General features: G+C 37.6%; 1 protein-coding gene across 1 annotated transcript; it reads left to right on the forward strand.

The window, feature by feature from the left end:
* The first annotated feature begins 17,330 nt into the window (after positions 1-17,330).
* On the forward strand, positions 17,331-17,843 carry LOC138881890 (uncharacterized). Its single transcript, XM_070162188.1, has one exon. It carries the CDS (start codon positions 17,331-17,333, stop codon positions 17,841-17,843), a length of 513 nt encoding a protein of 170 aa, XP_070018289.1.
* The last annotated feature ends 10,083 nt before the right edge of the window (positions 17,844-27,926 follow it).

Consider the following 27,926-nt stretch of genomic DNA (forward strand, 5'->3'; position numbering starts at 1 on the left):
AAATAGTCCGTGAATGTTGTAACACCGGTTTCTGGGTAGAGACACATGTTGGCATTTCCATATTTATTTTGGTATTATATTAGTCTAAGTCTTCCGCTGATTTCATTTTCCGCTATTATTTAAATGTTGATCACTTGTTAATACAAGCTATTAAAAAGGAGTAAGATGAAAGAGTTAAAAATTTCTATACTTCGTGGCTTGCCTAGCTTCTACGAGTAGGCGCTATCACGACTCCCGAGGGTGAGAAATCCCGGTCGTGACATCCCTTTAATAGGGCAATGCAAGTAGCATTGTCTTCGTATAAAATTCTAGGTCTTTTACCACATTCCAACCCACATTTTTCTTGAATAAAATGAATCATTGATCTCAACCATACACATTCCCGACTTGCTTCATCAATAGCTATTATCTCAGAAAGATTTGAAAAAGTAGCAATAATAGATTGGTTTATGGAGCACCATGATATGACAATACCTCCATATGCAAACACGTACCCGGTTTGAGATCAAGCTTTATGGGGATCAGATAAATAATCTGTATATGTATAACCAACAAGATCTGCACTACCTTTGTTATCATAAAACAAACTCATATCAAGAGTTCCCTTTAAATATCGCATTATATGCTTAATCTCATTCCAATTTCTCCATGTAAGAGAAGAGCTATATCTTGCTAGTAAATTAACAGAAAATACTGTGCCAGGCCTTGTAGTATTAGCAAAATACATAAGTGCACTAATTGCACTGAGATAGGATATTTCAGGACTAAGGATTTCCTCATCCTCTTCTGGATATCGGAACTGAACTTTATTCACTTCAAGTGATCAAACAACCATTGGTGCATTCAATGGGTGTGTTTTGTCAATGTAAAAGCGTTTTAAGACCCTTTCTATATAGGCAGATTGATGGATAAAGATTCCGTTTGGTAAATGTTCAATATGCGGACCAAGATGAAGTCTTGTCTTTCCAAGATCTTCCATCTCGAATTCTTTCTTAAGATATTCAATTGTCTTTTGGAGCACTTCTAGAGTTCCAACAAGATTTATGTCATTAACATAAACAACAAGTATAACACATTCTTATGACATTTTCATTATAAAAATACATGGACAAATAACATCACTTATGTAACCTTCTTTCAGCAAATATTCACTGAGGCGATATACCACATGCGCCTAGATAGCTTTAAACAGTACAAAGACCTTTGTAATCTGATCGAGTACATTTCTCGAGACCTTGAATTATATGCTTCAGGCATTTTAAGTCCTTCAGGGATCTTCATATAGATTTAATAAAATGAGTCATATAGGTTATGACTTGCATTTAAATGGCATGATATCTTCAAATGCCTGGACTACATGTCTGATCCTCACAATCTTTTACAATATTGTGCACTATATTGTATCAAATATATTGTCGATGTTGATTTTATATCGGTTCTTAAGTGACATAGCTTGTTGAGATCTCATCATTTTCTTTATTTTCAGGTACTTGAGTTTCATGAAATGTTATAGCGTGGGCTCTTCTAGAGCTCATTTCCTCCTCATTACAATCATTTTGATCATTTGCTCCGATCATTTTTCAAGGATTGTTACCTTTGGAATCGATCTTTTTGCTACGCTTCATTCGTGCAATAAATTTTATCCTTTAGGGATTTTAATTTTAATAGGAGCATTTGCAGCTGAAATATGATATTTAATTTCGGATCAGCAAATGCTTCTGGCATTTGACTTGAATTATCTTCTGAATAAGGATCATATTAATGATAATTCGATTCATATATTATATTTTTCAGCTACTTATTTTATCTCCTAAATGTTAGAAAAACTACATATATCCTCAATCTTCTTTGGGGAACCTATTTTTGTGCAGTATGGTAGAGAAATTAATTATATACCACACATCAAAAGTTATTAGATAGAAGAAATATTGAGTTTCTGATCTTAAACCAATTGTGAGGGGAGAACTTATCATATCTTATTGGTCGGATGCATACAAGTGTTGTTGTATGCATTTTAGAAAATCATAGACTAACATATGAAACTTTGTTCTCATAAGCAATAATTAGATATTAATAGGAGGTAACCAATGCTAAACCAGCTTGGATATAAACCAGGATTATCAAGATGAATTGTCTTGATTCCATAATCTGAAAATTTTGCTCTAAATTGAGAAATGCAATTTCAAATGCCAAACTGCAGGTTGACAATAAACACACATGTAACCATCTCATATGTGCTTCTATAAGTGGTTCACATGATAGGTGATGATCTCATATTCACCTTTTATATATTCCAGAATTTAGGTGTCTAACTTCCAACTTTAGCTGGTATAATCAATTTATTATGAGAACAAACAAAATAAGAGATTTCTTGAAGAATCCTCTAGTTCTTCAGTATATGCTGATCTGAATTCTTAATTATCTCATCATATTTAAACCATATGGAAAATGATAATTTCAATTTTTTACTATGACATTGATTGTTGTATCAGTAAACTTCTGATTTAGTGTGGCTACTTTTGTATCAGTAAATTTCTGGTTTACTGTAGCTACTTTTGCCTGAGCAAAATTTCTGATTTATTGTGACTGCTTTTGTATTAGTAAACTTTTAGTTTACTGTGATACATGATGTAGTACAAATTGAAGAATAAGGCGGGCAACTTCTCACATAAATATTATTTTACTCCCTATGATTGTGAAAATATGAAGATTTTCAATCTTTCAATCATTTGTAGTCTCAGTATTATAGTCATTTGCATTAGTAAACTTCGGGTTTACTACAACATATATTTTGATAATAACCATATAATATGAATGACATATTTGTATATTAGATCTTTGAGAGCCTTCATTTATTATCCACAATCTAAGATTATTCGGACACTACTGGTGTCATATGTCTTCTAGACAAACAATTAGCTCTTCAGGAGTTTTTGATACATTTTGTACTATCAAATACGTTCAGACACTTCTGCTATCATGAGAGAAAATCATAATTAAAGAAATAATTTAAAGACAATTCTAAATTTATATATGACAAAAAATAAGAATTTACGTATTTTTACCACCGACTTTTTGATAAATATCTCCTTCAGGGAGAAATTCCATTAGAATCTGAATATTTTGTATCAAAGCGGCAATTACATGGTCATTACATCCATCTGGGCAAGGATGAGTTGTTATTTTCTTTGGGCAAATCAATAACAACTAACCATGACGTACAACAGATACGTGCCGCAATGATTTTTTTGCCACAAAAATAATAATTATATCCTCTGTTATTCTACCTATTTAGGAGGTGAGTTGTGGTATTTCTTCATTCACTTCAGGGAATGAAAATATATTTCAAAAATAACTTTGAATAGCGCATTATTTTGTTTAAGCAAAAAAAGACACCACTTCATAATATTTTCCTGCTTCGGGATTTTTTTTAATTGTTTTACTACTTCAGGAGCAAATTTAAAATACGAAATGTTGAGTATATATTCTCTCAATCATATTACCTTTTCTGGAGGTGAATTATAATATATTTACATTAAGAGCGTGTTCATATTTACAAGCTTTATTAATATTGTCACATTCACTTCAGGGAATGGATTAATATTATCAAAACTTCTCTTCTTTCAGGAGATGGAACATAATTATCTAAACGTGCAATAACCACATTAAATTGTGATGGTGTCTGACCTCTTTTAAGATATTTGCTATTTCAGGAGTTGTTGATACCCAATTTTTCCTTATAATTTTTAATACTTATATATACTTTCAAAATAGCATATATGTAGTTATAAGCATGCATGAGCATTTATAATTTTTTATGCAATTTTTATAATTTTTAAAAGCTCCAAATTGATTTATTTCTTCCTTTTTATTCATAAAATTTCCAATAATTACACTTCAAATTATTTTTCTGGTGATTTATCCATCTAAATTCTATATTTATGCCAAAATATTGTTTAAATATTTTTGGTGCATTCTTATAATTGCATTTACTTTTTTTAAAGCTAGTTTGCATATATTTGCATACTAGCCCTATTAATGCATAATTACTTTATTAATACATACAATGGTCTTTTATATTTTTAAAATATTAAATAACTATTTTAAACCATTTTAGTACACGAAATTATTTTTCAGAAATTATTTATTATTTTCTTATAAATTATATAGTATTAAAATGGCTATTTAAAATCTAGCCTAATTTCATTTCAATTTCATCCCAATTCCAACCCTTCCCCAATCCCAATTCAGTCGAACCGGACCCCAAAATTACCCAGCCCAACTTAGGAACACCTACCCGACCCAAAGCCCCATCAGATCGTGGTCGTTGGTCCTTTAGGTCAACGGCCCCCGTTGAAACCTTCTTTTTTATTCCCAATAACCCCTAACCCTAAATTATTTCTACACACCCACTGCCCTGAAATCCTCTCTGCTCTCAAACGCTCTCAACCTAACCCTAATCTCCAAACACCGTCACTCATCTATGGCCATCTCTAATGACTTCTCACCGCCTCTCAGGCCTCCGATGGCCTCTCTCATGTTGTTCTTGCCATCTCCAGGGCCCTCAAGGGACCAGGGCTAGTGGCTTGCATCTATTGGTCCTCTCTCACCTGTTTTAGGCCACTTCAGTGAGATTCCGAGTAAGATCATCCTATAATAGTTACGATCTATGGGTTTCTTAGTATGTTTCATCATCTTTGTATGGTTCTCTTCGAAACCCTAATTTCTTTTCTAAACCTCTTAGATCTATACAGATCTAAGATGATTTGGGTTTTTTTCATGTGAGTTTTACAATAACTTTGAGATTCTTTACAAAATCGTATGATTTTCATCTTTTCCTAAAGCTAGGGTTTCCGGATTTTCTTTTAAGAACTGTTTGATATTTTTTGTGTTTAATCTTCTACTTCTCGTATATTTTGACTAATTTTGTAAGTCTGCTACAACTCTAGCCCATTTGTATTGAAAGCCCTAATTTTCTAGGGTTTTCCATTTGGTTTCTGAGTACTGTTGCATCTGACTGTGTTCTTGTCTTGGGTTCTTGTGACTTCTCGTGATTTTCTTGTCCTAATATGCTTCTACTAAATTTTCCTAGTTCATACTTTCACTAATATTATGTACATGTGTTCATACTGACCATTCGTGCAAGAATTGTATATTTCTCCTTGAATCAGTGTTGTTTAACTTTTGTTTTGTTGAAATTATGTATCAATTCCTGACTACTCATGCTTTACCTCATTTTATAAGCTAAGCATGCTGATTCTTTCGTGACTTTATCTTCGACTGAACCCTTGATTATTCTGAATCCCTTAATTTCTGATTTAATTTGAACACTTTCCTTTAAACGTTTGATTCTTACCTCTTTACTCAATTTGATTGAATTTTCCTGCCTTAATTTTTTTTCCCTGCTATGTTTGTATTCCGCTGATTATTTATTGATTTGTTTCCTTAATTAAACTGATGTGCATTTACCCCTAATTACCTATTCTATACCTAAACTTGATTATTTTCCTTAAATACTTAGTAAGTTTTGTCGTTGATTTAATTGTCCCTTGATTAAGGGAAGATCTTGGTGATTTACATGTGAATTCCTTGATTTTGCTATTTAAATGATCTCTTACCTTATTTGTTAAGTTTTGATTACTATATAAACCCCCTAATTCTAAGTTAATAAAAAAAGATAACAACAAACACTAGTTCAAAAACTCTCTCTTATACTTAATCTTTCTGCTCTTTTCTATTACTTGCTACTTCTATTGAACTAGCCAGCTGTAAGCCAAGGCTAGTTATTGCACAACACTGCTCTATACTTTGTGTCTGCTCTTCTTGACTGGTATGTCCCTAATTAAGTTTTGAAAATCAAGCCCTATGTGTTTCATTCCTGCATTAGTCCATCAATTGTGATTTCAACTTGTATTCATGTTTATCACTTTGCTCAACATGTCTAAAGTTCTGTCCTGTTCAATGTATGTTTACATTCTGCCCTCTTTCCTGCTTGCTCCTTTGCTTAATATGTCTAAAATTCTGTCTTGTTCAATGCATGTTTTACACTCTGCTTACTTCTTTACTTAGCATGTCCAAACTATATGCTTAAATCCTGTTCAAGACATGCCATCTATTATTTATGTTCTAAACTATTTACTAAGTCTCCAAGATCCTAAGTGTGTATGCAGTTTGTGACTATAACATATCCCTGTACCCTGAAGTGATTCTTATATGCCACAACCCTTTCATTCCTATGTGAACTTCTGTTGTTAAGTGATCTGAATATGACCAATTTCTTGTCTGTTGCTTGATAATCTTCTCAAACTGTCTTTTACCACTAAGTTATTTCCTGTTTTCTAAAGAAAAAAATTTCCTACTTTTGAAGTCATCTCTGTACTATTTTCAAAACAAAACTATGTCAAACACTCTCACGCTACTCCTAGAATATTAGGTTCTGCCCCTCTGGCATGTGTACTGCCTTGAGATCCTTGAGATTTCTCTGAACTCTGGCATGTCAGAGCTGGCCTTTCCACACTGCACTTAAATTAGTTCTTGTTTGAGAAAGGTCTAGGTGTAAGCACTGCACGGGATCCTTGAAGTCCTTAGGGAACTCTGACACACCTAGACAAGATACTATCTATGGAACTTTGTCATTTGAGGCTATTGGAGGCTTGGTATTCATTTGGGCTTGCTTCAGGCTCCCTATAATTAACTTCTTCTCTTTTCTTTATTTGTTTATGTAATTTATTCAGCTGGTCTGTAATAATTATTTGTAAACAACATTAGGGTGATTAGTGAAAATGGGTGGGTAGTCATATTTGTTGGGTAAATTAGGTAGATAACATGCCTATAGGATTATGTTAATGCGCATGCTATGTTTGCTTTACTTTCACAATATTAGAAATCATGCCTATAGGATCTAAATGGATTCAATAATAGAAACCATGTCTATAGGGTTAAAATCAACTTCATAATTAGATATCATGCCTATATAGTGTAAAGTGTTTGAGTTCAATTTCTATTACAGCATGTGTTTACATTCGTCTTACTAGAAATCATGCTTATAAGTTCGAAAATCAGATCTTAACAATTAGATACCATGCCTATAGGAATTAAAATCAGAAATCCTGCCTGTAGAACTCAAAATCAATCTAGTTAACAAATCGGTTTAATCCATGTTAGTTCATTCTGAATTAGTTTAATCAATTGTCCTCTTCTTTAAATGAGTTTTCAAACACTGCCTTAAATCAATACCACCAGAAAAAATGTCTGTAGGATCCCCAAGTGTCCGTTTAAAAACTGTTCACTGTTTTACTGTATCAATGCAGATATCATGCTCTTAGAACATCATTGTTCTGCGTTTAGGCAAGCCTGTAGGGCGATTTAAATTCTGCAACTCTGAAACTGTGCTTTGTCATTTAAAAATGTTCAGATTTAACAGGTCTAAATCAGTAGGCAAGTCAAATAGGATTTTGACACTTTGTCCTAAGTCAATACTGCATAATCCCTGCTCACCTAGATATCATATTCTAGGATTTTCTCTTAAATACCTGACTGTTGTTTGAAGACGTGCATTTACTTCTTATATTTGTGGAGGTGACTGTGAGCCTATAATCTGTTCTCTTTAAATGCAGTCCTACTTGTTCTTGATTGACGCTTAGATTTTTATCCTTTAAAATCTTAGGAAGGTCTAGAACTGTCCAAAAGTAGAGGTCCTAAAATACCTCTAGGGCTATGAGGAAGGGACGAGTAGTGCACGCATAGGACATTTTTAAGGTTGCTAGAACGCTTTAGGCTACGACCAAGGGGAGGGACTTGGTAGAAAGGATATGATGACTACGTGCTAATGTCATGTGTAGCCCCTCATTGAGGAGTGTTTATCGGGCATTGTATGGGGTGATCCTATAGGCTAATCAACCTAGGACCCCTCTTTCCCAATTCCTGATGTTTAAACCGTACTCTTTTATATGCAACTTGTTCAAATTCTTTGAGTCATATAGTGTCCAAAACATGCCCTTGTTTGCAAGTACGTGTTTAACTATTTATTTGTTTAAGGACTAATTCATAATTATAAGTTCGGTCGGAACCCACCGTTGTGGACCCAGAGGGGTGCCTAACACCTTTCCTTCAAGGTTATTTCGAGCCATTACTCTAAATCTCTAGTAATGCAAACTAGTATAAGAGTTAATCACTCTAGGTGCCCTAACGCACCATAATCCGTTAGGTGGCGACTCTTCAAACCCAATTCCCAAAAGGAAAAGAGTTATTACCCTCCATGAATGTCGAAACCCGGAATTCTCTCTCTCTTTCTCTCTCTCTCTCTTTGCGAAGGGAAAAAAAGGGGGCGCGACAGCATGGCGACTCTGCTGGGGATACCATTAGGCTCTTACCATAACGAACTTATCTTTTGTGAATTAGTCCAAGCATGCCTTATCCTGTACCCTTTTCCCCTTATTTGGATTTAACTATCTATTTCCTTTTAAGCATTTATGATTCTTTTATCCCTGAAACTGACTTGTTTATTTATATTTCTTTTCCATAATTGTCTTTCAATTATTTAAACATTGTATTTATTTCCTATGTGCAAATACTTGATTATATGCTATTTACTGTTGCATAAATCATGCTCCACATCATATTCCACTAGTGCGTATTAAATCCTATAGCAACGCTTGATAAGTGGTTGCGCTCTTTCTATTTATTACCCTTAAATTCGGAAAGGCTTATTTGCGGTAAAACCAGTCGATCAGCGGTGTAGTCGACAGTTCCATGCCTTTCCCCCTCAAGTTGTCCGCTTGAGGGTACCAGTCTAAACCCCCATAGTAACCTTACTCTGATTATAGTTGTGCATGCATCATGGTCAAACCTCGTCGGATTAATATGTTATCCACATAATAATCCTTTAAGACAAGTCTTATTCAAAGTCCACCGGGGTTTCCATAATCCCAACGGACACAACCACGTTCTATGCATTAATTTGGAGAACTAAATGACAATATGCTAATTATGAATGGACAAATAGTCAAGTCTGGTGGGGGGAAAGGGCCTAACCCTTTTGTTTTTGCAGAAAATGAGGCACGAGGTCCCCAGATTTGGTATGATTAGCAATATTCCACCATTGCTGCTAGATTGGTGGGAGGACCTTTCCTCAAGTGACAAGAAACATGTAAGAAAATACTTGGGTAAGAAAAATGCTGACTTGGTATGCCTGAAGGAGTCTTACATACCCTTCGAATATCTGTATAATAGGTATGGCCATGGCAAGTCCTACCGTACCTACCATGATGAGATCTCTCTCACTTCTCTAGGCCACATTCACGGCAGAGTGTTCGTATTCATTGTATGCTTCTTGGGCCTAATAGTATTCCCAATGAAAATGGAAAGAATCCACACTAGGTTAGCCATGGTCGCCAAGAATCTGATGGAAGGGATCAATAGACAGACGTACACTATAGTCCCCATGATCATAACCAACATCTACAGGGCTCTAGAGAGCTGTCAAAGAGGGGTCAAGCATTTCGAGGGTTGTAACTTGTTGCTGCAGTTGTGGTTGTTAGAACATTTTCAAAAGGGTCTCTATCGCCAAGAATTTCCGCGAAGGGCTTAGAACGACCATATTGCCTTCCATCACCCCAAGCGGATGACTTACATTCCAGACAGGTTTGCTCAGCCGGAAAGTGCCAAAGAATGGGTAGAGTTCTTCGACAATCTGATCGAGGAACATGTGCAATGGATGTTTGAATAGTTCCTAACAGATGAATTCATCATCAGATCCAGGGACGCTCCACACCTGGTGCTGATTGGGTTGAGAGGGATATAACATTATGTCCCTATCCGAGTTATGAGGCAAGAAGGCAGGAAACAGGTTTTACTAAGGGTTGCCAAGATGAGTCATTTCAGTGCAGAATTTCAAGACGACGACATCCCTTACAAGTGCCAAGCTCAGCACATGTGGTACTGCAAAATTATTATGGAAAAGAACACCGTTGAGCCAGACAGGTATCATGCGTGATGTGAACCTCTCTACCCAGCATGGTTAGAGGAAAATCTAAAAGGAATGGTGATGCCAGGAGCCGGTTGAGGGAATAGAATCATAGACGAAGAAGCTGAAGCTCAAGTCAAATACAACAGGCTACACAAGAGGGTCTACGACTCTGAGAATGAGCATCGGGAAATACATGAGAGGAATGTGAGGTTGATTGAAGAATGGAAAGAAATGGCAGTCACTTCCAACAGGAAACTGGAATATCTGGAGCGAGGAATAGTGGAGCTAGAAGGTAAAGTCATAAAGAGGATCGAGGATTGCCAGAACGCTGAAGGGGGTGAAGGAGGACATCTGGGCAGAGCCTACTTTCTGTTGGGTCTGCGTGAGCTGGGGGACCTGTATGATGGAGTTAGGAAGATCAAATCTGGGGAAGGTCTTTTTGGGACCAAATAGGCTAGATTTATTTGCTTTCTTGAAATGTAATAAGGCCAAGTGCTAGTAGCGACTTATTTTTTCTATTATCTTAGTGTCGTTTGGGATTTGTCTATTTTTACAGTATGAAATGAAGCATTTATTGGTATATAAAGTTTTCCAAATCTATTTGTCACTAGGCCTACCTCGTGCACAACGAGGTTTCCCAAATTAGGACACGAATTTATATTCCCGCAATATGTGTTTAAATACTGCAAACATTTCAGAACCCTCATTGACTTGTTATCTTTTTATTTTTTGATTATTCCCATCCCCTTAGGTTGGTTCACTCATACTAGCCTCATCATCATATCACACCAGATCTAGAGGCCCTCCACCTCCTCCTCCTCCAAGCAATACAAATGGCAGAGGAAAAGCAAAAATGGATGACTTAAGTGGTATCCGGAAGGAGAATATTGAGAACACAAAAACTTCAGATGGCCGTAGTACTCCGGCCCCAAATGATCTAGTCCTGAGACTAGAACAAAAGATATTGGAACTGCAAGGAGAACTTGAGCAGGTTCGCAACTTGGCAAACTTATCACTCACCCTAAATGTCCCTGACATACACCAACAAAACACAAAGAACCCAGCACCTCCCAAAACACACAAAACCAACATCTACAAAATCCTCCAGTACCGAATCAATACGCCACTCCACCCCAAACTCTCAATCCACTGCCAATAAATACTCCACCACAACATTAGCATCAACCAATTCAGTACCCACCAACCACCACTTACCATACTCCCCAAAACACACCATAACCCATTCCCGATCCCCAAAACTCCACCAATAACCATCATTACACCCAAGTCCCTGGCGCCCATCAAAGCAACCCTATATACGTAGAAACCATACCTTACTCTATCCAACCAGTCTCTTATACACCGGAATCCTGACCTACTCATTAAAAACATGGCTGAAGAACTCAAGAATATGACAAGCCGAGTTCAGGGTATTGAAGTCAACAAAGGAATAGAAGGTTTGAACTATGAAGACCTATGCATACAGTCGGATGTAGAACTACCAGAGGGATACAAACCTCCCAAGTTCGAGATGTTCGATGGTACGGGCAATCCCAGGGTTCATTTTAGAACCTATTGTGACAAGCTAGTTAGAGTCGGGAAAGATGAAAAGATATGGATGAAACTCTTTATGAGGAGTCTTACTGGGGATGCTTTGTCTTGGTACATCAGCCAGGACCCCAAGAAATGGTCCAGTTGGGTAAGTATGGCATCCGATTTCATAGACCGGTTCAGGTTCAACACAAAAAATGCACCAGATGTTTTCTACATCCAGAATCTTAAGAAAAAGCCCACCGAGACCTTCCACGAGTACGCTACCCATTAGAGATCAGAAGCGGCCAAGGTCAGGCCATCTTTGGATGAGGAACAGATGAACAAGTTCTTCGTTAGAGCACAAGATCCACAATATTATGAAAGGTTGATGGTTATCGAAAATCATAAATTCTCTAATATCATCAAACTCGGAGAAAGAATCGAAGAAGGAATCAAGAGCGGGATAGTAACGAATTTTGAGGCACTATAGGCCACAAATAAGGCATTACAATCGGCGACATATCAAAGAAGAGAGATGTTGGGGCAGTAATGGTGGCCCAAGGCCCAAAATCTCCACTTACATATCAAACACCTCCACCCACATACCAAACACCCCCGCCCACATATCAAACACCTCCACCCATATATCAAACACCTCCACCCATGTACCAAGCACCACCACCCACATATCAACTCTCATCCCCCAGATATTCCTAACCAGCCACTGTCCACCACACCTATAACTCCCAACCATCTCATTTTCAATCACCACCAACTCGCCACAACTTTCCAAGACCAAGACCCAATTTCGACCGCAAGACACCCAAACAATACACCGTCATTGCTGAGCCCATCGACCAACTGTACGAAAGATTGAAAGTTGCTGGTTATGTCACCCTCATTCCTGCTGTGGCATTAGAGAATCCATACCAATGGGTTAATCCAAAAAAACTTGTACGTACCATTCCGGTATGAAGGGGCACACCACTGATGAGTGTCGAACACTAAAGGACAAGATCCATACGCTAATCGACAATAAGGTCATACAGGCGAAAGAGGCAGCACCCAATCTCCGCAACAATCCCTTCCCTGATCATAGAGATGGTGGGGTACATGTGATAGAGACAAACGAAGAATAGGACCCTGAGGGGTCGATTGGGAATATTCGAGAAGGCGATGACTTTAAGGTTGCAGTCACACTTACTCATATTGTGGTACAGACTCAGTCACCAATCGAGGTCGAGGTAGCTGCACCGATTCCATTTGAGGTAGAGGTAGCTCCACCTACGGCCACTCCCGTTCCATTTGAAGTAGAAGTAATCACACCTTTCACTATGACAATATCAACCACACCTCCATTCGACTTAAAAGCAATGCCCTGGGATTACGTGGCCGAGGCTCGGCGAAAAGGGAAGGCCAAGGTAGAAGAATCCGATGCTGCACAAGGAATGACTAGGACTGGAAGAGTCTATACACCTGAACACTTGGGAGGATCGAGTAAGGATGCCACTACCAGGCAGCCTGTCATTGAAATATGGCCAGATGACCTGTGGAGGAAAGTACAAGCAAATGAGTATTCTGTCATTGATCATTTGAACAAAATCCCTTCCGAGATATCTATCATGTCACTGTTACAAAATTCAGAGGCACATAAGAATGCTTTAATAAAAGTGCTGAGTGAGGCTTATGTACCCAATAACATCGCTGGCAGAGAAATGGCCAATATGGTAGGGCAAGTACTGGAAAGTCATAAGATTATCTTCCATGAAGATGAGCTACCGCCTGAGGGGTTGAATCACAATCGAGCATTGCATATCACAGTGCAATTTGAAGATAAATTCATTGCCATAGTCATGGTTGACGAAGGTTCAAGCCTCAATATTTGTCCGTTGGACACTCTGAAAAGGTTGGACAATGGTTTTCATGAAATACGGGTAGGAAACATAAACATGAAAGCTTTCTATGGGTCCCAAAGGGCCACGATTGGGGAAATCAACCTTTGCTTGCAGATGGGGCCAACTTCGTTCGACGTCGAGTTTCAGGTACTTGATATACCAGCCTTATATAATCTTCTGTTGGGCCGACCATGGATCCATGCCGCTGGAGCCGTGACTTCTACACTACATCAAGCTGTGAAATTCGAAGGGAATCGTTAGGAAGTGATCATTCACGGAGATGGAAGTAACCCCATTTACACTAGTCAAACCATCCCAGCTATTGGATATAGAAGAAGGCTAGGAGGGGAAACATATCATCATATTGAATGAGTCAATGCCGTCGAGAAAGATAAATGGTGGAGCAGTAAAATAGAAAGTATATTGGCATGGTCTGGGTATGAGCCCGCCAAAGGACTGGGAAAGAATCTCCAGGGCATCACTAAACCGATACAGCTGAAAAATCATGGTACCACCTTTGGGCTCGGATATCAGTACACATGGCAAGAATACAATGATTGGTTGCCTCCATGGTGCAAACCATATTACCCTCTCGAGCAACCAGTGCCACACCTAGAACAAGCTTTTCACCAAGCTGGTACGATATGGGGGGCTATGGAAGAGGAAGCACTCACCGGGTTGAAGAATTTGTTCTTGGAGGATGAACACATGGACTGCAGCGCCATAATTAAGGAGGAGGAAGAAGAAGGCCTCAATATTCAGACCGTAAAGAAGGGAGCTGTTCTCAGGAACTGGACCGCCACACCATCCCGAGCTCGCCGAGTCCCTAGGTAGCTTGGCAGATTTTACTCCTATAGTCGTTCTAGGCATTTAAGATTTCCAGTAATTTTGATTTACTTGTTTCAAAATAAATGCTCGATTCATCGAGCTATACTTGTATAAATCATTTTTCGGTTTTAATCAAATGTATCTGCTCTTTATTATTCATTACTATTTCTACATTTTTTCTTTCTACAGTGTTATTATTACTTTATTTGATGAACCAGTGACTATGACATGTAATGAGGCAACGCAATATGAGAATAGTGATTCAGATGAAGAAGATGAGATATCCGAGGAAGTTGTCAGAGAGGTTGAAAATTTTGAGAATAAGCCTAAGTCCAATCTGGACGAAACCGAAGTAGTAAATTTGGGAGATGTCGAGATCGTCAAGGAGACTCGCATCAGCATTCACTTGTCACCAACAGAGAAGTAAGAGTACATCCATTTTCTAAAAGAATATGAGGACATTTTTGCATGGTCATATGACGACATGACCGGCTTAAGCATGTCTATAGTGGCTTACAAATTACCTACTAATACTATGTGCCCTCCAGTAAAGCAGAAACTCCAAAAATTCAACCAGACATGATCCTGAAAATCAAGAAGGAAGTTACCAAGAAGATTAACGCCAAAGTTCTCCGGGGTGGTTGAGTACCCAACTTGGTTAGCTAACATTGTGCCAGTTCCGAAGAAGGATGGAAAAGTTAGAGTGTGTGTTGACTATCAGGATTTAAATAGAGCAAGTCTTAAGGACGACTTCACACTGCCAAATATACACATCCGGATCGATAATTGTGCCAATCATGAACTCCAATCCTTTGTACATTGCTTTGCGGGTTATCACCAGATCTAGATGGACGAAGAAGATGCAAAGAAGACAGCTTTTATTACACCTTGGGGTGTATACAGTTACAAGATGTCATTCGGTCTGAAGAATACTGGGGCTACTTACATGAGAGCTATGACAACTTCTTTTATGATATGATACACAAGGAAATAGAGGTGTATGTGGACGACGTCACTATCCAGTACAAGAGGGTCGCAGATCACATAGCGGACTTGAGAAAGTTCTTTGACAGGATAAGGAGGTACAACTTGAAATTGAACCCCGCAAAGTATGCATTTGGGGTTCCCGCAGGAAAGCTAATGGGATTCATTGTCATTCGTCGAGGGATTGAGCTGGATCCGTCTAAAGTCAAGGCTATTCAGGAGTTACCATCACATAAGAGAAAAAAGGATATAATGAGCTTCCTAGGATGTCTCAACTACATCAGTCGATTCATAGCACAGTCCATAGTCATATGTGAACCCATCTTTAAAATTCTAAGGAAAGATGCCGAAACAAGCTGAACAGAGGATTGTTAGAGGGCCTTCGACAAAATCAAAGAGTACTTGTCCACACCACCAGTTCTGCTCCTGCCAGAGCTAGGACAACCTTTGCTACTCTATCTATATGTATTAGATGGAGCCTTCGAATGTGTTATGGGACAACACGATGAGACAAGAAGAAAGGAGCAGGCCATATACTACCTGAGTAAGAAGTTCACACCTTACGAAGCACGATACTCTCTTCTAGAATGCACTTGCTGTATTTTGACCTGGATGGCCCAAAAGTTAAGGCATTACTTCTATGCCTATACCACATACCTCATATCCAGGATGGACCCTCTGAAGTACATATTTCAGAAACCGATGCCGATTGGGAAGTTAGCCAAATGGCAGATACTGTTGAGTGAGTTTTACATCATCTATGTAACTCAAAAGGCAGTCAAAGGACAAGCATTGGCAGATCATCTTGCTGAAAACCCCGTGGGAGGAGAATACGAACCCTTGAAAACATATTTTTCTGATGAAGAAGTATCATTCGAAGGAGAAGACATTACCTAAGCATACGATGGTTGGAAGATGTTCTTTGACGGAGCTGTACATTTCAAAGGAGTGGGCATTGGAGTAGTTTTGGTATCAGAAATGGGTCAACATTATCCGGTATCTGCTAAACCCAGATTTCCCTGCACCAACAACATGGCGGAGTATGAAGCCTGCATACTAGGGCTCAACATAGAAATCGACCTGAACATTCAGGAATTTCTAGTAATAGGTGATTCAGATTTGCTGGTGCAATAGGTACAAGGAGAGTGGGCCACCAAGAATTCCAAGATATTACCATATCTGCACCATGTACAGGAACTGAGAGAGGTTCACAAAGATAGAATTCTGACATGTGCCCAGAATTCAGAATGAGTTTGTCGATGCATTGGCCACCTTGTCATCTATGATACAACATCCAAATAAGAATTATATTGATCCCATTTCTGGTGAAGATCCATAATCAGCTGGCATATTCGGCTCATGTTGAAGAAGAAATAGATGGAAAGCCTTGGTTCCATAACATCAAGGAGTATTTGCCAAAAGGAGCATATCCGGAGCATGCAAACCACACTCAGAAACGCACACTCCGGAGATTGTCCAATCACATCTTCCACAGTGGAGGAAATCTGTATAGAAGAACTCCTGATTTAGGACTACTAAGATGTGTCGACGCAAAGGAAGCTTTTAAGCTACTTGAGGATGTACAATCCAGGACCTGTGGCCCGCACATGAATGGTTTCGTCTTGGCTAAGAACATACTCAGGGTCGGTTACTTTTGGATGACCATGGAGAAAGATTGCATCCAGTATATTCGCAAATGCTTTCAATGCTAGGTGCATGCCGATATGATAAAAGTACCACCAAACGAGCTCAATACAATAAGCTAACCTTGGCCATTCACCGCTTTGGGAATGGATGTCATTGGTCCGATCGAGCCCAATGCTTCAAACGGACACAAGTTTATTCTGGTAGCCATTGATTACTTCACAAAATAGGTAGAGGCTACATCTTACAAAGCTGTAACCAAGAGAGTCATCACAGATTTTGTCAAAGATCGTATCATTTGCCGATTCGGAGTTCCCGAGTCCATTATTACTGATAATGCCGCCAATCTCAACAGTGATTTGATGAAAGCCATGTGTGAAACTTTCAAAATCAAGCACAAGAATTCCACAGCCTACATACCTCAGATGAATGGAGCCGTAGAAGCCGCCAACAAAAACATCAATAAGATACAAAGAAAGATGGTAGAAAATCACAAGCAATGGAACGAGAAGCTACCTTTTGCTTTATTGGGATACCGCACTACAGTTTGCATATCAACTGGGGCAACTCCTTACATGTTGGTTTATGGTACCGAGGCTGTCATCCCAGCCGAGGTAGAAATTTCTTCTTTAAGAATCATACATGAAACTGAACTCAGCGACGCAGAGTGGATAAGGAGTCGCTATGAACAATTGGCCCTTATCGATGGAAAAAGGGTGAACGCAGTGTGTCACGGTCAATTTTATCAGACTAGAATGTCTAGAGCTTTCAACAAAAAGGTCAAACCAAGGCAATTTGCACCAGGTCAGTTGGTGCTGAAGAAGATCTTCCCACATCAAGATGAAACCAAAGAGAAATTCTCTCCCAACTGGCAAGGTCCGTACATGGTTCACAGAGTGCTGACAGGAGGAGTACTCATACTTGCAAAAATGGATGGAGAAACTTGGCCAAAACCAATCAATTCAGACATAGTCAAAAGATACTATGCTTAGATTATTTACATTTCCTCATCTGATGTAATTGAACTACGCTTGACGTGATTCCCACTTAAGAGGGGATACGTAGGCAGCCTTATGGGTTCGGTCATATCATAATAAAATTTCCATTTTTCAAATATTAGAAACTGGGGCAGAATTTTGTGGAGGACCCTCAAAATTTCGGAGCAAGTCCAGCCGATGCCATCGTATGCCAGAAAGTCAGAAATTGGTTAAGAAATTGGGGCACAATTTTGAGAAGGATTCTCAAAATTCTGAAGAAGGTTCAGCAAGGACTATTATCCACAAACGGTCAAAAGATCATCTAACAAACTGGGGCAGAATTTTGAGAAGGACCCTCAAAATTCCAATATAAGAAAGCTGCAATGCTTTGAGATATGTTACAGTCACTAGTTCATCTAAAATTACTTGATATATCAATACATTTCTAAAATGACTCTATGATTGCATATTTTTCGAAAACTTTATTTCTGTAACAGTCAGGTGTTACCTAGGGGAACTCGAAAATGCCTCTAGAATGGAGCAAAACAAGGCAAGGCCAGAAGCACGAACCAACCTCCCCCATAAAACTTACAATTTTTTCTTTGAATGCGGGCACAGTTGACGTAGCGATAGCATCCACAAATATATACACATAACAAATTCACTATCAATCAGGACATCAGACACCGAATATATCTCCAGCTAAGACATGTACTACTCTCATTTGCTACTTGTTATCTACATGAGGCTAATCTTTGCCTCCCCATTTGCATGAGGCTAATCCTTGTCTCCCCATTTGCATGAGGCTAATCCTTGCCTCCCTATTTGCATGAGGCTAATCCCTGCCTCCCTACTTGCATGAGGCTAACCCCTGCCTCCCCACTTGCATGAGGCTAATCCTTGCCTCCATACTGGCATGAGGCTAATCCCTGTCTCCATACTTGCATGAGGCTAATTCCTGCCTCCATACTTGTATGAGGCTAATCCCTGCCTCCCTATTTTGCATGAGGCTAATCCTTGCCTCCCTACTTGCATAAGGCTAATCCTTGCCTTCCTACTTGCATGAGGCTAATCCTTGCCTCCATATCTGCATGAGGCTAATCTTGCCTCCCCATCTGCATGGGACTAAGCACAATCCCTCTCTGCACAAATATTGCGCTATTTCTAATACTATCTATTTATTTTTCAGTCGGGCTAAGCTTTGCCCTCCATTTCACAAGACTAAGCCTTATCTTGTTAAATCATATTATTGTATATCATGGGTTGAAACATCGCCAATCTATCCGAAGGCGTCATAGTCTAAAAGGCATCATCCTCTTAGCCGGAACACACCATACTATGGCCTGAGGATCCCTCAAATTTGCATATCATTATTCAAAGGCTTCATGGTTCGAAGGCACCATCTTCATGGCTCGAGAACATCATTTCATGGCTGTGAATCCCTTACTAAACAATTCATGGCCCAGGATGTCATGGTCCAAGGACGTCATCTCTAACCGTCCAAAGACAACCTTTATGGTCCAAAAAGGGAATTTGCATCATGTTTAAATTTTCGTACAAATACATGTTCGTAGCATCTTTTATCTGCAGGTGACCAGTAAGAAATTGCTATCAGGAGTGACCTCACTTTAGTTCCTTCAACTGTCTCAAACCTTAACCGCTTACCATAGCCGCTTTTGCATCTCGTGTCCATTCTTGCAATAACTTCATCGGTATATTCCGCCAATAAATCCAGAACTACACATGGCCTGATTTTTGTAAGACCAGGGATATATAGGCAACTCGAAGACCAGAGTCCAACCTCTATCTTTCAAAACATCCCATCCGGTCAAAATTGGCCATCATTTCTTTACCCGAAAACTCTTTCATCCTTCCTAGGTAAAGAAAGGCAGATGTTGATACACAACTTTTTTTATATTTTTTTAATACATATATATATATACTTTCAAAATAGCATATATGCAGTTATAAGCATGCATGAGCATTTTTATAATTTTTTATGCAATTTTTATAATTTTTAAGACCATGGATATGTAGGCAACTCGAAGACCAGAGTCCAGCCTCTGTCTTTCAATACATCCCATCCAGTCAAAATTGGCCATCATTTCTTTACCCGAAAACTCTTTCATCCTTCCCGGGTAAGGAGGAGCAGCTGTTGATACACAATTTTTCTTTATATTTTTTTAATACATATATATACTTTCAAAATAGAATATATGAAGTTAAAAGCATGCATGAGCATTTTTATAATTTTTTTATGCAATTTTTATAATTTTTAAAAGCTCCAAATTGATTTATTTCTTCCTTTTTATTCATAAAATTTTCAATAATTGCCCTTCAAATTATTTTTCTGGTGATTTAGCCATCTAACTTCTATATTTATGCCAAAATATTGTTTAAATATTTTTAGTGTATTATTATAATTACATTTACTTTTTTTAAAGCTAATTTGTATATATTTGCAATACTAGCCCTATTAATGCATAATTACTTTATTAATACATAAAATGGTCTTTTATATTTTTAAAATGTTAAATAACTATTTTAACCCATTTTAGTACACGAAATTATTTTTCAGAGATCATTTATTATTTTCTTATAAATTATATAGTATTAAAATGGCTATTTAAAATCTAGCTTAATTTCATTTCAATTTCAGCCCAATTCCAAACCCTCCCCAATCCCAATTTAGTTGAACTGGAATCTAAAATTATCCAGACCAACTTAGGAACACCTACCTGACCCAAAGCCCCATCAGATCGTGGCTATTGGTCTTTTAGCTCAACGGCCCTCGTTGAAACCTTCTTTTTTATTCCCAATAACCCCTAACCCTAAATCATTTCTACACACCCGTCGCCCTGAAATCCTCTTTGCACTCAAACGCTCTCAACCTAACCTTAATCTCCAAACGCCATCACTCATCTATGGCCATCTCCGATGACCTCTCACCGCCTCTCAGGCCTCCGATGGCCTCTCTCATGTTGTTCTTGCCATCTCCAGAGCCCTCAAGGGACCAGGGCTAGTGGCTTGCATCTATTTGTCCTCTCTCGCCGGTTTCAGGCCACTTCAATGAGATTCCGAATAAGATCGTCCTATAATAGTTACGATCTATGGGTTTCTCGGTATGTTTCAACATCTCTGTATGGTTCTCTTCGAAACCCTAATTTCTTTTCTAAACCTCTTAGATCTGTACAGATCTAAGATGATTTGGGTTTGTTTCATGTGAGTTTTACAATAACCTTGAGATTCTTTACAAAATCGTATGATTTTCATCTTTTCCTAAACCTAGGGTTTTTAGATTTTCTTTTAAGAACTGTTTGATAATTTTTTGTGTTTAATCTTCTGCTTCTCGTATATTTTGACTAATTTTGTAAGTCTGCTACAGCCCTAGCCCGTTTGTATTGAAAGCCCTAATTTTCTAGGGTTTTTCGTTTGGTTTCTGAGTATTGTTGCATCTGATTGTGTTCTTATCTTGGGTTCTTGTGACTTTCCATGATTTTCTTGTCCTAACATGCTTCTACTGAATTTTCCTAGTTCAAACTTTCACTAATATTATGTACTTGTGTTCATACTGAACATTCGTGCAAGAGTTGTATACTTCTCCTTAAATCAGTGTTGTTTAACTTTTGTTTTATTAAAATTATGTATCGATTTCTGACTACTCATGCTTTACCTCATTTTATATGCTAAGCAAGCTGATTCTTTCGTGACTTTCTCTTCGATTGAACCCTTGATTATTCTGAATCCCTTAATTCCTGGTTTAATTTGAACACTTTCCTTTAAACGTTTGATTCTTACCTCTTTACTCAATTTGATTGAATTTACATGCCTTAATTGCTTTTCCCTACCATGTTTGTATTCTGCTGATTATTTATTGATCTGTTTCCTTTATTAAACTGTTGTGCATTTACCCCTAATTACCTATTCTATACCTAAACTTTACTTGATTCTTTTCCTTAAATACTTAGTAAGTTTTGTCGTTGATTTAATTGTCCCTTGATTAAGGGAAGATATTGATGATTTATATGTGACTTCCTTGATTTTGCTACTTAATTGATCTCTTAACTTATTTGTTAAGTTTTGATTACTATATAACCCCCCCCCCCTAATTCTAAGTTAAAAAAAAAAGAGATAACAGCGAACACTAGTTCAAAAACTCTCTCTTATACTTAAGCTTTCTGCTCTTTTCTATTACTTGTTACTTCTATTGAACTAGCCGACCGTAAGCCAAGGCTAGTTATTGCACTACACTGCTCTATACTTTGTGTCTGCTCACCTTAACTGGTATGTTCCTCATTAAGTTTTGAAAATCAAACCCTATGTGTTTCATTCCTGCATTAGTCCATCAATTGTGATTTCAACTTGTATTCATGTTTATCTCTTTGCTCAGCATGTCTAAAGTTCTGTCATGTTCAATGTATGTTTTACATTCTGCCCTCTCTCTTGCTTACTCCTTTGTTTAGTATGTCTAAAATTCGGTCATGTTCAATGCATGTTTTACACTCTGCTTACTTCTTTACTTAACATGTCCAAACTATATGCTTAAATCCTGTTCAAGATAGGCCAACTATTATTTATGTTCTAAACTATATAGTAAGTCTCCAAGATCCTAAGTGTGTATGCAGTTTGTGACTGTATGTTTCTACTATCCCTATCCCTATACCCTGAAGTGATTCTTATGTGCCACAACCCTTTTATTCCCATGTGAAGTTTTGTTGTTAAGTAATCTGAATATGACCAATTAATTGTCTACTGCTTGATACTCTTCTCAAACTGTCTTTTACCACTAAGTTATTTCCTGTTTTCTGGAAAAAAAACTTTCCTACTTCTGAAGTCATCTCTGTACTATTTTTAAAACAAAACTATGTCAAGCACTCTCACACTACTCCTAGAATATTAGGTTCTGCCCCTCTGGCATGTGTACTGCCTTGAGATCCTTGAGATTTCTCTGAACTCTGGCATGTTAGAGCTGGCCTTTCCATACTGCACTTAAATCAGTTCTTGTTTGAGAAAAGTCTAGGTGTGAGCACTGCCCGGGATCCTTGAGGTCCTTAGGGAACTCTGACACACCTAGACAAGTGTCTATGGAACTTTGGTATTTGAGGCTATTGGAGGCTTGGAAGTCATTTGGGCCTACTTCAGGCTCCCTATAGTTAACTTCTTCTCTCTTTTTTATTTGTTTATGTAATTTATTCAGATGGTCTGTAATAATTATTTGTAAACAACATTGGGGTGATTAGTAAAAAGGGGTGGGTAGTCATATCTATTGGGTAACTCGGATAGATACCATGCCTATAGGATTGTGTTAATGCACTTACTATGTTTGCTTTACTTTCACAATATTAGAAATCATGCCTATAGGATCTAAATGGATTCAATAATAGAAATCATGTCTATATGGTTAAAATCAACTTCATAATTAGATATTATGCCTATAGAGTGTAAAGTGTTTGAGTTCAGTTTCTATTACAGCATGTGTTTACATTCGTCTCACTAGAAATCATGCATATAAGTTCAAAAATCAGCTCTTAACAATTAGATACCATGCCTATAGGAATTAATATCAGAAATCCTGCTTGTAGAACTCAAAATCAGTCTAGTTAACAAATCAGTTTAATCCATGTTAGTTCATTCTGAATTAGTTTAATCAATTGTCCGCTTCTCTAAATGAGTTTTCAAACACTGCCTTAAATCAACATCGCTAGAAAACATGTCAATAGGATACCCAAGTGTCCGTTTAAAAACTGTTCACTATTTTACTGCATCAATGCAGATATTATGCTCGTAGGACATCATTGTTATGCGTTTAGGCAATCTTGTAGGGTGATTTAAATTCTTCAACTCTGAAACTGTGCTTTGTCATTTAAAAATGTTCAGATTTAACAGGTCTAAATCAGTAGGCAAGTCAAATAGGATTTTGACACTTTGTCCTAAGTCAATACTGCATAATCCCTGCTCACCTTGATATCATATTCTAGGATTTTCTCTTAAATACCTGACTGTTGTTTGAAGACGTATATTTGCTTCTTCTATTTATGGAGGTGACTGTGAGCCTATAATCTGTTCTCTTTAAATGCAGTCTTACTTGTTCTTGATTGACGCCTAGATTTTTATCCTTTAAAACCTTAGGAAGGTCTAGAACTGTCAAAAGGTAGAGGTCATAAAATACCTCCAGGGCCACGAGGAAGGGACGGGTAGTGCAAGCATAGGACATTTTTAAGGTTGCTAGAACGTTTTAGGATACGACCAAGGGGAGGGACTTAGGTAGAAAGGATATGATGACTACGCGCTACTGTCACGTGTAGTCCCTCATTGAGGAGTGTTTACCGGGCATTGTGTGGGGTGATCCTATAGGCTAATCAACCTAGGACCCCTATTTCCCAATTCCTGATGTTTAAACCTTACTCTTTTATATGCAACTTGTTCAAATTCTTTGAGTCATACAGTGTCCAAAACATGCCCTTGTTTGCAAGTACGTGTTTAACTGTTTATTTGTTGAAGGACTAATTCATAAGGATAAGTTTGGCTGGGGCCTACCTTGTGGACCTAGAGGGGTACCTAACACCTTCCCCTCAAGGTTATTTCGAGCCCTTACCTTAAATCTCGGGTAATACAAACTAGTATCACTCTAGGTGCCCTAACGCACCATAATCCGCTAGGTGGCGACTCTTCAAACCCAATTCCCAAAAGAAAATGAGTTATTACCCCTCATGAATGTCGAAACTCGGACTTCTCTATCTCTCTCCGTGGAGGGTAAAAAAGGGGGCGCGACAGGAGCAAATCGAGGTATGATGTAATATAGAGATTTTTTTTATAACCATAGCAAGACTAAGTTATCACTTATATATATATATATATATATATATCACTTTTGGTTGTTAACAAATTTAGTTACAATGAGGTATACGAAATATAGCCAGTTCTGATGATCGTACTATGCTAGAGTTCAAGTGCACCATAAATTTAAGTCATAAGAAGACACCGAAAATATTACCACTACCGGAAAAATATTACCACTATCGGTGGTTATATGGTTCTTGTAAACTCTACTTGAGTTTAAATGGACCTAACAATATTATCCACTTTATAATATTTTTTACAAATGATACGTGATGAAAATAAGTATTAAAAAATAGATGTTATGTGCTAATACGTATACAGAGCACGTAACATAGCAAGTGTTAATTCAATATACAATTATTTTCTTAGCGTTCAAATTTGTATTTCAAATCACAATATACCTGCAAGACCTCTTCAGAGACTTGGAAATTAACAAAACCAACGTACTGTTCACCACCCCAAGGATAAAATTCCTCATAATGCTCTGAATGAACTCGGTCCAACCATAGACGTAAGAGCGTCGCCTTACATCGGAGATGAACTCTAAAATAGAAAATAAATTCGAAGTAAGTGGTCAAAATGATAGAGTCTCGTGCTGATAACGCGTTATAAAATAAAAATTGTAAAGTAAATAAATCGAAGACAAGTATAGAGAGAGCTTGATATTTTATTCAACTTCAAACTGATGTGCATAATGAACTGAAATCTCTTCTATATATAAACGAAAGGAAGTAGTTGCGAGGCTTTTTAGAAAGCTGCTGCAAGGCTTTTCTTGAGCTGCTTGTAAGCTGTCTGCATGAGCTGCTCGCAACCAGCATGATTAATAAGAAGTTGTTGCAAGTTATTTCATTAAGTTACTTGCAATCTGCTTGCATCAGCTGCTTGTAGTCAATAAAGTACTAAATGGATAATCTTCTTCAAAAAGATTATCTATAGTGGAGTATTAAATGAACATCTACAATATAATATTTTTATAATAATTTTTTACTTTTATAATGAATGATTTCTGCTTTTATTATGATTCAGGCAGGGCAATGGTCAGGGGGAGCACGTGATCTTAAAAGGAACGTGGAACACACGTGTTTGTGGATGAATTGACGATTATACCCTTTGAACAAAGTTGTAAGAAAGCGAACTTTTTGTATTTCTTTTTAGATTTGCTTAGTTTGATCTCGGTTAAAAACCTTGCTTTTATTAAGTTCATGTTTGACCCAAAATTTAGATTTAAATTTAAATAATTAAATTTTCTAATACGATAGAGTTATTCTTAACCAATTTTAATATTCAAAAGATTTATTAACAGATTTTGTAGCAAAATGTTACGAGTATTATTTTAATAGCAATAAATAGTGACAATAAAGCAATTTTTAATGACCCGAGTACAAAGAAGGTAGTATTAAATAGCAATAAATAATGATGAATGGCATTTCATAAATGCACATGAATCATTTGAAAAGGGTAAAATTCTTCGATGTTCCTTCTGACAAAGATGGGTGATGATAAGTCTTAGAATATTCGGATTCTCCTTGGATTGTGGGAGAAAACATAGATAAAGACCTAAAAAAAAGGTGTATCTTGTATGTCAATGATAAAGCTAGAATCTTCGAAGAATGTCAATGTGTTATTTTTTTACAATGAGTGTCCCCTCCACTTTACAATCCTTTCTCTTTCTATTTATAAGGGCATATGGACCACAAAAACCCTAATAGTACAGATGGGAGGAATATTCCCTGGAATATTCTCTGTAAGGTCTTATTTCTAAAAGTAGCCGTTACGACATTCTCTTCTTGATCACCGGATATTGATAGAAAAACAGTCACACCAAAAGAAAGACGAAGAGGGAGCCTGCGGCAAGGGTCAGATTGACCCTAGGCTTAATGCTCCAACGAGCACAGTCAGAAGAGAAGCCTTTGGAACTGTTGCTGAATTCATGGGCAGGCAAGAGAGAACCAGGCGAGCTGAAAGATCTTAGTAGCTAGAGGAAAAGAAAGCAAAAGCGATTCCCGTAGTAGCGGGGGCGAAATGGAAGTTACCTAAACCGTGAAAACGGGATTGTGGGAGCTGCTCTGCTAAAAGGAGTATTTGTCCTCGTCTTTATCCTCTGTTGAGTCAACTCGACCTCGCCTTCGTCATCTGTTAGGTCATCTCGACCTCGCCTTCGTCCTCTGTTGAAACCAAATCGATGACGCGAGCCAACCTTCGAAGGCTTTCTTAATGTCGACTTGGCCCATATATTATTATGATAATTTTTAGCCCATACAATTCAATTTCGATCAAAGTTTAGCTCGGACTCAACCGAGGCAACTCTATTTTGTAGTTTATGTTTAATCACATCCAAATTTAAGTTTTAATTCATTTATATGAATCAGTCACATATGAATTCAATTACTATAACTTCATCACCTCTTTATTCTTTTATATTTTTCTTAACACAATCGATTTATTATGAAAATAATCTCTCTTAAACTAACATTAAAGAAATGATTCAAAATTAAACATGGTAGCAAAACACAATTGGACTTGATTCGGAATAGTTACGTTCGATTCGGCTGAAAAATAGTAGGAAGCTCAGTTGAACTAGATAGCCCGAATGGACGAAAGTCGTCATCCCTTCGCACGAAAGTTGCACCTATGTAGCTAGGTACAATTTTTTTTTTTAATGTATATGTAGAACCCAGCCACTTAAATACACCGGGTGTGGTGTCCTTCATGCAGACAAGAACGGTTTGCGCAATGTCAGATAAAGATAATATACAAATCTATGACATATATTGTGATTATAGTATAAGTGTTGGGGTTGGACTTGGTTAAGAATTGGACCATTCTATGTCTCATATACATACACTATAGTACGTAATTAGACTTGTTTGGAATACGTGGCATGGGCTGATCAAACATAATAGTACCCGGTTAAATTAAACTCATAACTTTCGAGGCGGAGCATAAATTTAGACGTAAAAATCGATTAAAATTCTAACAAAGAATAGATATGAACTCATAATTCAAAAAGTAAAATGGATTGAATAAAACCATAATCCGCCTCTAATACATGGCGGTTGGTACTTCCGTTTAATATCAAGGTTACTCTGCTAAAACAACTCTTAACAGAAAACTAGGTATGAGAAGGAAAAAATAATGGCTTAAAAGGTGGATATTTGACAAATAATTTCAAATTGCAGGAAAATAGCAAATTAATATAACAGCCGCGAATATAGAATTAACCAGATTTAAAGAGACCAAAAAAAAATTAGAGAAATA

Source organism: Nicotiana sylvestris, chromosome 11, assembly GCF_000393655.2.
Source record: "Nicotiana sylvestris chromosome 11, ASM39365v2, whole genome shotgun sequence".
NCBI classification, from domain to species: domain Eukaryota; kingdom Viridiplantae; phylum Streptophyta; class Magnoliopsida; order Solanales; family Solanaceae; genus Nicotiana; species Nicotiana sylvestris.

Excerpts from the sequence above, each read along its gene's own strand:
- LOC138881890 (XM_070162188.1), top strand. The coding sequence starts at position 17,331 with ATGGTAGAAAATCACAAGCAATGGAACGAGAAGCTACCTTTTGCTTTA.